At 38.0% G+C, this 17634-nt stretch overlaps 1 protein-coding gene across 2 annotated transcripts; it reads left to right on the forward strand.

The window, feature by feature from the left end:
• Positions 1-306: 306 nt before the first annotated feature.
• LOC134851264 (ELKS/Rab6-interacting/CAST family member 1-like) lies at positions 307-6610 on the forward strand. Of its 2 annotated transcripts, XM_063867267.1 has the most exons (5): positions 307-481; positions 766-1001; positions 1794-1914; positions 4468-4593; positions 5913-6610. In XM_063867267.1, the coding sequence occupies exons 2-5, from the start codon at positions 895-897 to the stop codon at positions 6087-6089; spliced, it is 531 nt and encodes a 176-aa protein (XP_063723337.1). In that variant the 5' UTR covers positions 307-481; positions 766-894; the 3' UTR covers positions 6090-6610. The 2 variants fall into 2 exon arrangements, with proteins under 2 accessions (XP_063723337.1, XP_063723336.1); XM_063867266.1 differs by having other exon boundaries at positions 307-1001.
• Positions 6611-17634: the final 11024 nt, after the last annotated feature.

Below are 17634 nucleotides of genomic sequence, written 5' to 3' on the forward strand. Positions count from 1 at the left end.
ACAAAAATGAAACGTTTTTTTTAAATCAAAAATCTAGACTTAAAAAGGATTCTACTATAATTAATTATTCCCCCCTTTTCGCTGCAAAAGGCGGGAATCCCCCCTTGCTAAAGGGGGAAATAGCTAAGGAGATCCCTTAAAAACTCTACTGTTCCGTCATTCGAAGAAAGCAGACGAATAAATATTTTATTTTAAAAGGGAGTATGGTTAATCTTTGCCAGGTAAAATTGGCTTGTAGTATTTGTTCATAGTCTAAAATCATTTTGGTTGACAAAAGGCACATCTATATAAATTGAGTGTTTTTCCAATAAACAGTCCGAAAAAACACGTAATGCTTTTAAAATGCGTAAACACCATCCGGATTGAACTACAATAGGCACTTACCACGTGTACAATTACATAGTGCCATTTTTGGTTTTTTTTTACTGTTTGCCGGTTTTTCAACGTTCCCTATTATCAATAAAAACAGGCATTTTAAGAAGTGAAAAAACTACTCAAAAGACATGTGTCTGTAGTTTATTCACACTAATCTTATTCACCTAAATAAAAAGTTGAAAACAAAACCAAACAGAAAGCAAAAACATTGAAAGCTAATTTCAAAACTATCGTTTTTTTAAACTAAAAAATGACTATCTATTCAAAAAAACTGTGAATGCTTGCAGCAGATTTCACATCGCAAATATACATATCTTGACCGTGATTAAACATTGTGCTAATGCATAAAAGCATATTGTACTTTTGAGACAGCTTTTTCATCTTAAACAGTTCTCAATTCAAGCTGCAGTCTTTGCTTCTGGCGCTACTAGTGTCGCGTTCTATTAAAAATTATTTCAGATTTTTCTTTTGATTGTCTTTTTGGTTTTACCATTTGACTATTTTTTGTTCAGTTTTATAATGGGAAAAGAATTTCACCAAAGTGTAAACCAGGCCAAATATGGTCTGATTATGATGATCGTTTTCCTATTAATTGTCTCCTACCGTTACTATCAGAGTCTCGTCACGTGAGTATATCTTAAAAAATTATTGATGTATTTTGAATCATTTAATGAATTTGAAAACAATTATGGATAATATACTTCGAAAATGCATAAAAATTGATTATATTTTTGAATATTGTTATAGAAATTTTTTAAAAATTTGAAAACCAAGTTAACATCCTCCTTCTTGTCCCAAAGCAGTTGGAAGACCTTTACAATCGGTCTAAATGAAGGGGAGGATGTAAAATTGATTCATTATGGTTACTATAAAAAGAGCTCAAAAACTTAATAATTGTTTTAGTGAACTCAATTGTTTGAACTTAATCTAGATTCTTGCTTTCATTTAACATTATTGAACTGATTTTACTGTCTGATTGTGAAAATTGTGAACCTAAAGAACTCGTGGGCGAAAGACCGTAAACAAAATTAGCCGAAAGTCAATTTTAAGAAGAAAAAATTGCCATTCAATTAAAATGAATTAAATGAAGCAATATTTTGCTTATTTCATAGCGAAGCCTTTGAAATATAAAATTCGTTCCAATACGGCGTCGGTCAGTGACAATTTAAAAATGTTGCATAATTCTGCCGTTTTTATATTCGGCCAATATCAAAATTCAGTGCCTGGAAAGGTTAACTTTCTTTCCAAATATCTGATAACTGAAATCTGATTGGCTGATTTTTGCTTTCGGCATTCGGTCCTTCGCGTATGAGGGATTCCACCAATCAATTGAGTCAGAATTTAATGTGAACTGAATTAAAGGAGTCTGAATTTGACGTGTGAACTAATTAAGTTTGAGCATGCTTTTGTTCACATAGGTTGAATGTGAAGATGCTGGAGCTGGAGCAGACGAGCGCGGAGTATGAGTCATGTCAGATGAGTGAGAAGAACTTGAGAGAAGCAAGTTCCAAGTGTGCCAAGGAGGCGGAGGAGTCCAAGGTATATGATGAGGGTTATGGTGTATGAGGTCTATTATTAGAACACCTTTTAAATGGACAGGTCTTCAAGTAGATATATAGTAAATTAGCCAATTACAATCGAGATAAAAAACAAACGTACGCACTAAATATTGATGCAATCATTATGCTTATATCGATTCTGATTGGTTAAAATTTTCCCTTTTTTGGACCGTAGGACAGAAAAGACCCCAGGCGAAACGTAATAGCTATTGCCTGCCAAAACTATTGTTGCAGCCCGTTCTCAGTCTAGTTGAACTATGCAATTAAATAATCCAGGTTCAATGCTCGTTGAATAACTGTCTCTTTTATTTATAGCGAACTATATATTATATTTCACCGTAATACCATGAAACTTTGTATGATGAACAAATATCTAAAGTGAATCTTTTGAAAACGAATTCTTCAACCTAAAAACAGTCGACATACTCAAAATATTACACCTTGATTTTGTCCGAAATGTATAGGTTTTCAGTATTCTCTTTCCCCGAAAACTATTCGATATAAAATAAGGGACAGTCGGAATATTCAGGGCTTTGTCCTGATTTACGAGCAGTCTTGTTGCTAAATAAGCGCTGAACAATAATTTCCAACAAAATTTTTTTTATACCCCATTGAAGATACCGACTTCTTGAGCTCAAATGTTAACAGATATTTCACCTCCGATGATTTTTTGTAGTTTTGAGGGTTTAAATATTGCCAAATTTGCCAAATTTTTTTACAGGTTTTTCCACAATTACTGACTTTATTAACAAAGCAATCTGGAGTTGTCTGAAAATGAAAGAAAAACTTCCTCGTTCGTTTCAAAAAACAACAAATCGTTTTTGTAACAAGCCACAAACCGAGAGATGAGTTCATACGCAGAACTCGCATTGGCTGAAAATTCCTGCAGAATCTGAGTACATAATTTTGGTGGCGTGTCACGGAGCCGAATACCCGGATAGCCGAAAAATAAATTTTTTCCCGGATAGCCGAAAAATAAATTCGTTTCCGGATAGCCGAAAAATAAGTTCGTTCCCGGATAGCTGAAATTTTGGGTCTACTTAGCAATTACCTCCCTTCTGCCCCCTTACCCATTTCTTAATTGGGGAGGGGGGAGAGATTCGTTGCTAGGTACCATAGGGGTGAAAGAGATTCTACAAACTTACTTAAAAACCTTGTTTTCAGTACCCTTTCTCTACCCTTTGTTTCGGTACCCCCCCCCCCCCCCCCCCCCACACACACACACTTAGTCCGATCATTCTTCCTTCCCAATCCCTTCCCCCACCCAATAACTTCCTCTCACTACCCATATTTACCCCACCATGCCCCCCCCCCCCGTTTTTGGGATTTTTTGAAAAAATTTTGACCAAAAAATTTTGTTTTTCAGCGCGTGCTCCCCTTTAAAATTAGCATATATTAAAAAAATTTAGGGTTTGTCGGCCGAAAATGGATATCATAAAACATACCAAAGAGGGACCCTTTGGTTAATGAGGGGGTTAAATCCCTGTAGTAGTCGGACTTCTGCTGTTAATTAATTCAATGAGAGTAAAAGTATTAACCAATCAAATCTCTTAAAAATTGAAAATGTTCGGAATTTTGTTAGCTATAACAGGCTGCGCATTTTGTCCAATCAAAATGCGTCTCAAAATTTTCTGATTTAATTTAAATAAAACCGGAGGTATTTAGTTTTTTCGGCTATCCGGGAATGCGGCTCCGTGGGCATGCACCATAATTTTTGACTATCTACACCCACATTGTATATTAACATACCATATACCATAAATAGGCGTTTTGAACTTTTTTGAAAAAATTATCCAGAGAAAAGGAAAAAACCTCATTTGCGTATCTAGGACTAAGACTTTTTTGGGTACTTATAGTCCTGTCGTCAAACTTCAAGTTGGACGATTGATTCACTGTGTTTCAGCTTTTTCTGACGTCATTTGAGCCCAAAAGTTCTGTCTGATTGTTTGCATTTTTTAACAGGGATTTTCGGCTATACATTCAAGCAAATCACTAAATTCCAGTTTGTGTTTAGCTTCATTTAGGCTATAAACGGCTTCATAGCATCTAAGCTGGAGCTAATTTTATGGATGCTTCCTAGCCATAAAAACAGCACATTTTTTTAGGAAAAAGTCCAATAGGATAGGTCATCCTTTTTTTGTTTAAGTGGTGGCTTCAATTAGATGATAAACTGCACGAATGAGTTAGATCTATCCCAAATAATATTATAAAAGAGTAAGAATTATATGTGAAGCTCACTCATTTACTTCTACTGGTTGTAACTTAGTCTGATAACCGAAAGCTCGTGCAAAACTTTTTTGTTCGATTTAGTTTAGAATCCAAATGACGACCAATAGCGGTGAATTATGGTACCACTATCTAATTTCGAACAATCTTACTTTGAAGTACTTAAAATGGGGTGGATAAACAGTGACACTTCAGGCTATGGTTTCTTCCAGCCGTGGTCGGAACAAAAAGTATTTAGAACAAAAAATGGATTATTCGCTTCATTGGTAGGTGGCGGAGTATAGATCAGTTCAAATTAATGTTTCAGGCCAAAATCGACGACCTTAACAAGAAACTGGACGAAATGATGCAACAATTAAGCAATAAAGATTCGGAAAAAGAGGGTCTAATTTCAGAACTGGAGACACTCAAGAACCAAATTGAAGAACAAAAGGTAAAAATTTTTTTAATTGTGTTTAGGCGAAAACACATTTCAAAAGTAGCGCTCACCAACAACTTGGCTACCAAATAACAATGTCATATTTAATGGCATCAAAAACTACACAGCGAAAAGCGACAACAAATTGAAGCTCCGAAGGGGTCGCACTGTGTTTTTGAGTTTTCCGCTTTAATGTTTGCTCGGCCGTAAATTTTGGTTGCTATAAAGTTTATGGAAATTAGAAAGATGGTTGCTGAATTATTTTTACAGTTGTCATTTAAAATACTTGCAAAGCCACTTTTGTTTCCTGGCTAGTTTTTTTTTGATCCATGAGAAAAGTTTTTCAACAGCACAGTAAACTTCTAATAACTCATTGGAAACAAAAACCTTTAATTTATGGAAAAGATTTAGATTTTAAATGAAGTGGTTTCACTTCAGAGTTCTACTAAATCTCAGAGTTTGTCCAGACATGGATCCATGATTTTTAGCATGGATCCAGGATTTTCGCGAGGACAAGGAGGCGAATTTTTTTTTAGATCGACCGACCAAGTTCAATTTTCAAAATTGGTTTTCCGAGCTCTCACAAAATGTTAAAGAGTATTTAGACGCTTTCTTTCTCAGGGGTTCGACCCTTTCACTACGCAAAGGCCAAAGGCGTAGTGAAACAGACGCCCCCCCCCCCCCATAAATGTCATAAAATAGTCCCCCTTTGGTACTATTTTACAACATCCAGTCTCGGCCGACTGGCAATAAAAATTTTCTAAAGGCGTCTATGGCGCCAATATAAACTTATTTTAAAAGGAAGAGCGCGCCTTGAACTTGTGTTCAAACTCTTCCAAAATGTGCCCAAAATGTTTTAAAAAATTTTTTGCTTTGGCGTAGAACTGTTTCGCGAAATAGGGTCTTTTTATGGTGTTCTGGGAGCGCTCGGAAAATCAATTTAGTCGACAATAAAAAAGATCATCAAAACTTTTGAAAACATCTGCCCTCCCCCTACTCCTCGAAAAAATCTTAGATCTGCCCCGAAAGAAAGTTTTGAGAAAGTTCGTGCGCCTCAGACTTTTTTTTTTAAAAACAAACATGCCAAAAACGATTTTTAGGCAATTTTTTTTTTAAATTTTGATTATAAAAATTGCGTTTTTTCATCAAGCGCTCTCTTTAAATTGGTAAAAATTGGCGCTTTGGAAATCATTTACGGTCAGCTAAAATAGTACCAAAGGATGAACCTGTTGAGTTGGCCGGCGTCTGAGTTCCTAAAAGCCAAACAACCCCCCCCCCCCACACCCCTAGCCCCCCACCTAAATCCGCTACTGAGTGAGTCCTTTTACCTTCAGAAAGCTACCGAGTTGAGTAAGCAGCCGGTGCAAGCGCAACCCGCGCCACAAGCAGACGTCCCGCAACAACCAGCCGGCGGCGGCGGTGCTGTCCAGCCTGAAGCTAAGCCCCAGCCGGCGGAAACTCAAGTCGAACAACCTGCGCCACCCAAGGAACATCTTGCTGAGGCTGTTTAAACGAAACATATCCCCCTTATCATATCAACGACTTCATACCCTTTCTTGAGTTTTTCACATTTCCAAGGAATTGAGCGCTCCAAAATTCTTCAATTTAAAATAGTGACTTTTAAATCGAAAATATTGACTTTAAACGTACAAAGCTGAAATTATAAAATTTGATAATTTTGGTAACGGGATTCAGAAAAAAGCGGCTCTTTTCTACCCCCATCCACCACCTTTGATTTTTTATTTTGAAAAAGGAACTTAGCATTTTCATTATGCACTGAAGTTTGGCATGGTGAATAAATAACAGTATGAACAGTTTTGTTCTTCGTACCTTGCATAGTAACATCACGTGTTTAGCCATAATTACACGTAAAACAAGTATAAAAATAGAAAGTTTGAAAGGTGGGGGGAGGGGAGTCGAAAAAGAGTCGAAAAAAAACATGTATTAAAATTGTCTTTAAATGAGTGCTTGTACATACTGTTCGTTTGATGTGAGACTTATGTCTTTAATATTCATATCGTCATTGTTCCAACCACTATTTTTTCACACAAAACTAAGAAGTTTTGGAAAACAATTGTAGTTACAAGAAGATAGTCACAAAACTTCCGTTTAACTAGTTTACCGGGAATTGCTGAGAGAAAAATACGAATAAAAAGATATTCTGTTAAAAAATTAAAATAATAATTGTAGTTCCTGCGAATCGCAGAGGAGCTATCAGTAGGCCTTAACAGTCCTTAACAATCATTATTTCCCCACATTCCAGACTGTTATTTTTTTTGAGCGAAGCTCTTTTTGCGACTTTTCACGTGGTACCACTTTTGCAGCCAAATTTGGTCAGGTTGTGGTAGACCTGAAGCTAGAAGTCAAGTGAGAGCTCGTCCTCACACACTATCATTGCCATGGCATGGGATCGATTACACGATCTGACGATTCTAAACTGAACGCCTTACCACAATGCTAAGTGCCCCTATTATTAAAAATTTCATAAAGAATTTCTGACCAGAATTTTAGTTTAGATATAATGTATTTCAGGTCAGAAATAAAAAAATTTCTTGGTACGGGTAGCTCTGCCAAAATTTGTTGATCGGAAAATTAGAACTCAGATGATATAAGACGTGCATATGTTTTTTCCACGGTTCAAAGTCCAAAATTTATGCGCGGCATCCCGCTCAAAAGTTTCATGAGTATAATTTGATTAAAAATGGACTTTCGCTGATAAAAGTGTTGACAATTTTATTGATTTTTGAGTCAAATTGAGACCAATAATTAGATTTTGAGATTGTACCAATGAATACTGATACAATTGATTGTATGCAAAAAAAAAACGTTTATAGCACTTTAAAATCCATTAAAACCGATTATTTACTGTAGATGTGAGTTTCGTTCACATCCCGCGCGGGAGTTCGATGGCTAATAATAATAATCGATTATATTGTCATTTTAGATTCAGTATCCATAAAATTACAAAAATAATCGATTATATTTTATCAAAAATGGTTTATAGTTTTAGTTTTTTTCTTTATCAATATAATCCAATTTAAGCTCCCCCCCCCGTGGGCGGGAAAAAAATTGGGCAAGTTTATTAATAAATTGAAGTTTTTTCTACTTTTTCTCTACTTTACGTAAGCTCCATCACCTCTTTTATTAACCCCCATCCTCAGTTTACCCCATCTTAGTTGGATCCAGACGACGCCGCCTTCCAGTGGTGGATCCGACATCTTGGGCCCCACCAAGATGCAAATGGCGTCAAGCCCCCCCTCCCATTGGGTCGGGAGAAGCTCAGAAGTCTCCGGGTTTTCGGTTACGGAGCGTCTGAAGCCGGCCAGGCTGCTCCGTCTGCTCATCCTTATACTACTACTCCGCTCCGGCATTAATCCAAACCCTGGTCCAGGGCCTTACTTTTGCTCCCCTTGCTCTTTCCGCATCAAACGCACCCAGCCCAGTGTCTGGTGCCACATCTGTGGTTACATTCACCTTAAATGTAGTGGTCTTACCCACCTTAACCAACACCACCCTGACTACTATTGCCCTACCTGTACCTCTACCTACATTTTACCTCCCCCAGGCACCAGGTCCTCTAACTTGACCACCCCCAACTCCCAAACTTGTTCAACTTCCCTAACCGCCCCCAACCCCACCTCCCTAACCCCCCTCGCCCTCCCACCCTTCCCACCTCCTCGAATAAAAATTCCTCCTCCCAAAATCGCGCAAATCGTAATCGTGTAAATAGTGTAAATAACTCAAGTACAAACAACCATTTTAATCATACTGCTGTTAATAATGTAAATAGTTCACCACACCCCGCCAAAGGCCTTTTAAAAATCCTTCAATTTAATTGCAACGGTATCTCCGGAAAAGCACCCGAAATTGCTGCTTTCTTATCTCAAAATCAAATTCATATTGCTGTCTTCCAAGAAACTAAATTAAGAAAGAAATCTCGAAACCCCTCACTAGGCTCACACTACACTTTAATTAGAAAAGATCGAGAAAAAGAAGGGGGCGGTCTCCTCATAGCCATACATGAGTCGATACAATACGAAGAAATAAATATTAACAACGATGGAACACTAGAGGCTATGGGCATATCAGTGGTAGCCAGTTCATCCAAGCTTCGTATTTATAATTTCTACATCCCCCCTCGCTCGAGCTGTCCCCCTGGTTACTCTGCGTCCCTTGCCGAACTACTTGAACCTGGGGACGCCTTAGTACTCGGGGATGCCAACGCACATTCACAACTATGGAACTCCAACATCGAGGAAGATCAACGCGGCTCTGTACTTAGCAAAGAAATAACCGAATCCACCTTTGCACCATTAAATGATGACACACAAACCAGAGTCCCTTTTAACTCAGAAAACCAACTCTCGTCACCAGATATTTCCCTCGCATCCCAATCGTTCTTACTCTCCACATCATGGACCCCAATTAAATCTCTAGGATCAGATCACCTACCCATTCTTCTAGAACTACCCTTGGATGATTTTATAAATTTTTCACCTAAAAGGACTTTTATAAATTTTTTAAAAGCAGATTGGATCAAATTCACAGAGGAAATTGAGGAGGGTTTCTTTTCAGCGGTTCCACCTTCCGGAGTTGCCGCCGGAGAGAAATTCTTGAGGGACCTGGTGCTCAGGGCAGCACGCCACCACATCCCCGCTGGCCGTATTCGCCACTTCACTCCCTCTCTTTCCCCCGAGTCCACTGCCCTTGCCGCCGAAATAGATTTCAGCCGACAACAAAATCTCCCCCCAGAAGTCATATCCCAACTGAACTGTAGACTCATGAAACAGACAGCAAAGGACAAAGAAAATAAATGGCGAGAATTCCTCCGGACTTGCGACTACCGCACTGGTGCCAGAAAGTTCTGGAAAGTGGTACGCTCCTTAAATGGATCTAAGCCCATGGCAGGAAGACACCCCATTACTTTTGGTTCTAAACCCATACACTCACCTCGTGATATTACCAGCTCTTTTAACAAACAATCCACCAATGCCAGACCCCACGCCTCTGACAAACTCCTTCGTATAACGAGAAGAAAAATTGCCAAACTACCGCTGTCAGACAGCCCAATTTTTACCCCTGAAAATACTAAACAAGCTATTGCAGACAGCAAACCATCGCGAGCGCTAGGTCCCGACGGCCTTTGTAATATACACCTTAAACATCTCGGCCCACTTGCTACTCAATACTTAACATACCTTTTTAATATCTCTTTGTCCGAAAACATTATCCCCCAAATTTGGAAAAATTCAAAAATTGCACCGCTTCCAAAGCCCAATAAGGATCTTAAACAATCAACATCTTACAGACCTATATCCTTACTCTGCCCAGCAGTTAAAATTCTGGAGAGACTCGTTCACCCCATCTTTACCAAACATCTCCCCAACGCCAAACACCAACACGGCTTCCGCCCTTTTCACTCCACCACCACAGCTCTCTCCACTCTCGAATTTTACATTTCAGACGGTTTTAACCAAAATCGCCCCCCTAAACGTACGGTACTGGCCACACTTGACTTATCTAAGGCTTTCGACATGGTGTGTCATCGCTCACTTGTGGAACTCGTTCATGACACTCCCCTCCCAAGAAGTCTAGTCCGCTGGCTAAGTAATTACCTTAATGGTCGACAAGCTGCCACCTCATTCCGTGAACACACATCCCCCCATCGAATAATCCACTGTGGCGTACCCCAAGGTTCTGTTTTATCACCCACACTCTTCAATTTTTATGTCCATGATGCACCGCCACCTCCCGATAATGAAAACCTTGTTTCGTATGCAGACGATTTCCACCCCTTCGCAAGCAGTTCCAATATTGATATCGCCTCAAATTCCATCAATAGCTACCTAAAAAGGCTCTACGATTTTTTCACCTCACGCAAACTAAGTTTCGCGTCCTCTAAAGGATCAGTTACACTTTTCTCCTCTTATAACAAAGAATTTAATAAAACACCTAGTGTTCTTTTAAATAACGAGGCGCTACCCCTAAACAAAAATCCAACAATCTTAGGGGTGACATTTGATCCAACACTTTGTTTTGCCACTCACTGCAAACAATCCGCTGAAAAGGCCAGACGCAGGATCGGAATCCTGAAGGCATTAGCAGGATCAACCTGGGGTCACTCCAAAGAAACCCTCCTCCTAACTTTTAAAGCTTTAATTTGCCCCATACTTGACTATGCAGCCCCCGCATGGTCCCACGCATCAAGTAACACCTCCATAAATTGCCTGCAGGTTGCCCAAAACCAATCCCTTCGCGTTGTTACTGGATCAAATCTAATGAGTTCCACTGCCCACCTGCACAGTGAATCTGAAATCCTAACGGTCAAAGACCACCGTACCCTTCTGTCATCTCAATTTTTTATCTCTACCTATCGTTCCCACCATCCCATTAATTTTATACATTCACATCCCCCTCCTCCCCGTCTACTTCGCCCCTCAATTATAAGCTGCTTCAAAGAAGACACCCAGAAAATTTTAACCGACTTTTCAGTCTACGCAAACCACCCTCTAGTTCTGGACGACCGAGACGAAGTCTCCACTTTTATTTTTAACTACTACAAACCAATTTTAAAAGACAACCATACCTCCCTTGTAACCAAGTTCCTAGCCGAAACCCCTCCGTCTAAAGTTATTTGTATCCCTCCCCCAAAGATTGACCCCTCTGAAAAATCTCTCCCACGTCCCACGCGCTGTAAGCTCTCCCAACTCCGGTCTGGCTACAGCCGGCTCCTTAACACTTACCTATCCCGCCTCGACAGCTCCATCTCCCACCTTTGCCCAACCTGTTCCCTTGCCCCCCACACAACATGTCACCTTTTCAACTGCTCCCAAAACCCCTCCCCACTCACCCCAGCAGACCTGTGGCTTCGGCCGGTAGAGGTTGCTAAGTTCCTTGACCTGGAGACAGAAGAGCCCAACCCGACCCGCGTGGGCTAACAACAACAACAACAACCCCATCTTAGTTTAACCCCCCTTCCCCCATCCCGGTTAAATGGTAGAAAAATCTGTGGTGGTAATTATTAGCTCTTTGGGAATGGGGTTGGTGTTGGTGGGAAATTTTAGTAAACATGGGGGTGGCGCAGGGATAAACGTAGGGGGAGTGGTTTAAATGCAGGTGTGAGGGGGGCATATGTGGATGGGGGGCATATGTGGATGGGGGGCATATGTGGATGGGGGGCATATGTGGATGGGGGGCATATGTGGATGGGGGCATATGTGGATGGGGGCATATGTGGATGGGGGACAAAGTGAGGGGGACATAATTTGAGTAAATTTAGATTGCGAGTACGCTGTGAGTGCGCAGAAATGTTGCAAGTTTTGCAATGGTTTTGCGAAAAAACGTTAAGATTATAATCCGTTATAATCAATTGTACTGGATTTTAAATGGATTATAATCCATCATAATGTATTTCAATAGATTGTGTTTTTACGGAAATAATCAATTAGAATGGCAATATAATCGAGTTCGTGTTGTAAATTTGCAACAAAAATTGATTATACTTAATGACAACACTTTAGGCAACAATTTTCCATTATAAACGATTTTTATCCATAGACCTCCGTGCAGGACTACCTTTGGCATCACTCGAACCCGAAAGAAGATGTTCATCCCCAGTGTTCTCTAATTTCGTTCAATGGTTGCGTGTGTGTGTGTGGGGGGGGGGGGTAAATTGGCATGGGATGGTGAGCGTGGTTGAAGGCGGAGGATGTTGAATGTCTCGAGGGGAAATGTTGGTGAATGCGTCGGAGAGGAACAGTTGAACAACCCAAAGGGAGGAGGCATTGACGAGAGCGCTAAACGCGCTAAATTTGTTGTTTTGACATTTTTCCTCAGCAATTAGAGACAAATCGTAGTGTCCTGGAATTTTTAATAAAAGTTTTGCAAAACTAATTTATTTTAGAAGTAGAAAAAAAAGTAGTTATAATGGATCAAGATAGATTTTTGTTATAAAAAATTGATTATCATGGGATAACTTGGCAAAAAACCATTCTCAATGCTAAATGGTGCATTATAGTCGATTATAAAAATTTAAATTTAATTACAATTTCCATTTTTTTCTCACTTTCTTAGATCCTGGTAATTTTGGATTAAATTGGCAATAAGGTTTCAGTTTCTTACAAATTGATTAAGCTGACGTTTACAGTTCCAAATACTATTTTTTTGCACTCAGAACAGAATATGTAGTAAAAAAACTCCCAAAAATTGGTTATACATCATTTTTAGATATATTCGTAGTTAATAATCTCTCAATGGTTAGCTGCTGTTAAAACCAGTTATACTAATGTTTTGGGCCCTTTTTTTATTTCATTTGATATCACAATTTCCTAATTTTTACCCACTTTGGATCCCAAGGAGGGAGAGAGTCTATTAAAACTCGTTTCTTTATTCAAATTTGCACACAAATTTTTCAAATTTCATTTGAGGGTAAAATATCATTAGCTTATTGAATTCTACCCATTTTTTCACGCGGGGCGTAGGTTTGAGGGTGAAATATGGTAAAATATGATGAATCTATATTCTCGAATCCCAATGGATTGGTAAACTGAATAAGCACATGCGTTCTCAGAAACAACTGAAAGGCATGAATCAATTCTCACGCACTGAACGTCACATCTTTGAGCCATATATATACAAATCCATCAAATGAAGTCAACGTCATTAGACCAGTATCTTTGCATGTCAAAATATTTGTATACTTCAGAGTTTTGCAAATATCCGGCCGGATAACATTTCCCTTTCTTTTCAGTTTTTGAAAATCTAAAATCCCCTTAAGACTAGAGTTTTAAAGTCCACTTGAGTCCGTTATTTGTCGTTGTTACTTTTCCCTTTTGTTTGGGATATCTGCTTCAGGTTTTTCTAGTTGTTGTGAAACGTCTACCTCCTGGTGTTTTGCATGTTCTTCGGTCGCATCCTTCTGGTCTTTTCCTTTGTTCTGGTTGCTAATCCTTTTCGCTTGTAATTGTCTTATTCTTTTCATGATCTTTCGTCCGATGTTTGTTTCCTGTATCGATTACCACGAGCACTTCATTTTTTTTGGGCTGTGTATTTGGTGAGTCTACCTTTTTGTTTGATGTTTTTTGGCCTTAAGGTCTCGAGAAATTTCATTCGCACTTGAAATTCTGGCATTTTTTGTGCAACCCATTTCTTATATGAGGAATTGATGTTCGAATCGTCATACGTGGTTTGTTGTTTTTGGGTTGGAGAAAAAAGTTATTCCGCTGTTTGCTAGTTGCCGAGTTTGTTTTCATAGTGTTTGTACCCGAGCTGTTCGAGGAGTGTAAATTAGGATTTTCCATCTTATGTGTTGTTTGTTCGAATGTTTTTGATTCTTCTAACTTTGTGCCAATGCGTAATGCTTTTTTGCTACCTGCTTTCCCGGGTTGACCAAAACTTCTTATCATACAATTTCCATATATGAGAAACTTCTTGTCATACAATTTCATACAATTCCATACGTAATTACATGTTTTCTTTTTGTTTATTCTTCACTTGTTTGTACCTCTTTGTTTCTTAAGTTAAATAACTCTCGTTTTAACAAACCGTCTAGTTCTCTCATCTGCCCCTTAACCTGTTTGTGTCGAAGTAGCCGAAGCTGTGGTTGAATTGATCGGTTTTCGGATTCTCGAACTGAAGGTCATTCATCAATCCCGCGAGCAAGGGCGGGTTTATTAGCTTTTTCCGATCTGAACATGAATAATTAGCCTTATCCCGAGTTAGCTTTTTCCATTCGGTTTTTGTAACATACAGGCACCAAAAAGTGACCTTTTGTTATTTTTCACTCCATGTGGAAACAATTTGATTTCATAATTTCGGCTACATCTGATGCTAGCGTAAAGGTGATATTACTTTCGTCAACTTGCTCAACTTCTAACCTTTACTTCAGTGGTTGTATCAACTACGCAACTATTGAATTGACCATGACATGTTCATCTATCTGTGCTTATAATATTTCATATATTTTGATCTACAGAAAAAACTGTTTTTTTTTTTCATTTGTGCTTAGTCACAACATATTTTTCTTGAGATTCTAAGTTTTGAAAAACACCTTTGCAAAAATTTTCATATCAATATCTGCTGTAGTTTTTGAAAAGTTATTGCGATGGGAAATTTTGACCATTTATCCTCTTTTACTAAGATAAATGCGTCTTTGCTCAACTCATCTGGTAGAGGTCCTACGAAACCTAACTGAACTCTATCATTAGGTTGTACAACTGATTGCAGTTGCAATGAAAGAGATTTCACTGTTATTGGTTTCAAGTTTCCACTCTGTTCAGTGCAATTCTAAACCACTTGCCAAATCGATCGATGAATGTGCCAGAACCAAAAGAATTCACAGAGATTGAGTATTGCGGCAGATTCTGAACATGTCATGTGGATGCTATGGAACACCGTCTGGCGCAATTGCGCGGGCATCAAAATTGTTACATCGATCAGGAGGCAGTCTTTTCTTATTTGTATGTTAAATTTGTATGTTAAACAAGTATGCTCCAGATGAGAAATTGATTGTCTCGCAGTCCCCATCGTGGAAAAAATTAGGATGCGTTTTATTTTCCAACCTTGTCGAGTTGCAGCTGCTATGAAATTGAGACCAGAGACTTTCTGTAGATTCTTTCTGTAAATAGGTGTGTCTTCCTCCAACTCTTTGCGTATTCAGTTCCATCGAGCGTTGGCTGTTATCAGCTCGTGGTTTTTGTTGAGTATTTTTTATGTTTGCTATCTACGTTGTTGGTTCGACACTTTTTTTGTCGTTTTCTCAATTCGATGTGTAACGGGTCCAACCTGCTGACACATTTTTTGTAAATTTCATTAGCCTTTATAGTCAGTACTTTTAAGGACTTAATTTCGTGATTTTTGATTTTTTTTTCTTTTTTGGTGCTCTGTGTACGTGTTTGTCTAGAAGCGGAAGGGTCCATGCACATCCCGCTCCGAGAGTCCATGGATAATCATAACATTATTTGTCATTTTGAAGTCAGTGTGTACGGAAACTACAAAGTGTTTTATTACGACTGTCTCTTTTCCACTCCCTCTCCTTTCTTTTGTTATAGCTGATTTGCGCATCATTATGGTTAAAACACATGATGTTACGATGTAAGATATGAAGAAAAATTAGGTTCAAATTGTCATTTTATATTGATAATTTTCGTTTTTTATGTATCATCTATAAAAAGGCGGTTTTTTTATCAGCTTACGTTTCAAAGCTTGGATTTTTGTTTCATCTCAACAGTTTTCAGCTTAATTGTTCCGACCATTCAAAATGGGGATGAACTTTGTAATCCGGTTTTTTTTTGTTTTTTTTTTCACGCAAAATCTGGTACCACAAACAATCATCGGACTGGATTGAGTGACATATCATATAAAACCCCTTTCAGCCATGATTCAAACCGCAATAAAAATTTCCAAAAATTTTCCAGGTATCGAGAAAAACCGGTTTGAAAATTTTGATTTTTCGTCTTCTTTCGAGCTGGTGAGCAAGGCTTACATTAGCTTAATTATGCTTAATTTAAGCCTTGAAAATTTAATTCTACTTAAAAGAAATTAAATTTTGGAGTTTTTATCTTCATCATAGAAATCAAACATTTCAAAATTTGGGAAAAATTATGAAAGACATATTTAATGTTTTTTGATTTTTTATTTCTGTATTTCTTGTTATTTGTCTTCAATAATTGTTTTCCAGTTGCATATTTTACAATGATTGACGAAAATGCCTAAACTCCACTTTTTCAATCAGACAAGCCAAGCCGAAAAAATGACTAAGTGGAAAAAGAATTTTTTCATAATTTTTTAAGACTTGTCAAAACATTCTGTGCTACTTGCAAAGTAACCGGCTATCCTTGTTAAAAGTTAAAAATTGTAATTTGTTAATTTAGCAAGTCTGATAAAGAATAGAAACTTTTATTCAATTATTTTGTTTTCTCTTTTTTTGGTTGAACAGCTTCGGTTTGTGTTATATTGGCTTAGCGAACTTATTTTGCGTAATCTCGACCATACATATAGCAAAATATATCTATATGTTATTATGTGCTTCAGTACAGTTTGGTAGTAAAACGATTATAACTTCACAATAATTTTTATGACAACAGTTTTGTTTTCGGGTCAGCAGAGGTCTGATCAAAAGTTGTGGCCCCTTTTTGCCGCAATCGCCAAAGTTTTTGAGGCTTTTTAGAAACATCATCCGAAACAAGCTTGAAGTTTTTGTAGTAGTAATTTTTTCAAACTACTTTTTCAGTAACTTTTTCTACTGAATTTTTCAGAATTTTTTCTACTTCTATCTTGGTTTTCTCTTCTCTATCTACTTAAGCAATGTTTTATTTTGCGAAGCTCAGCTTCACCACTGTGTCATAATAATGAGACCGACTGCTTTGTTTCAATTCAATTTAGAACGTTTTATTCCGCGGCTTATTCGTGGTATGAGAACTCAAAAGTAGCTCTTTTAAAACCCCAAGATCTTGTCAAAAAAAGATCCAAGGACATTTTGAGATTTGAGCTCCGCCAAAAACGTCTTAACACCAAAGATGAAAATAAATGTCACCGAGAATTATTTAAACAAATGCAAGAAACTGGCTTCTGCCAGCTCACAGAAGTGTCCTTCAGGAAGAATTGATCAAAAATGTAATTCGTCAAGAAATTAAAAGGGAACAAAAAAAACGAAAAATAATCCGAATATTTCTGACGGCTCTCTCCGTAAAACATTATCAAGAACTCACTATCGAAAAGCAATTTTTTTTAGTTTTCTCTTGTTTCTTTTTTTTAAACGGGGTACACTTTTCTGCAGTAAAAATTCTAGTGCTTGCCCGGATTGAAGTCCCACCGTTAAAAATTGCTTTTTCTGTAGTATCCCAGTGATCGCTATTTTCCAGCGCTGATTCATGTATAATTCAGAGTTGGTTGCATAGATAAACCTGCGATTTTTCAGAGATATTTCAGTAATGATTCCGTAGAAAATCATCGCTAAAACTTAAGAAATTTTAACTCATTCTTGTAGCTTTCAAATGAGAGTTATAAATGATAACCTCTTTAGCTTTTAGTGCATTAAGGATTGGTAGCGATGAGGTA

Source organism: Symsagittifera roscoffensis, chromosome 7, assembly GCF_963678635.1.
Source record: "Symsagittifera roscoffensis chromosome 7, txSymRosc1.1, whole genome shotgun sequence".
NCBI lineage: Eukaryota > Metazoa > Xenacoelomorpha > Acoela > Convolutidae > Symsagittifera > Symsagittifera roscoffensis.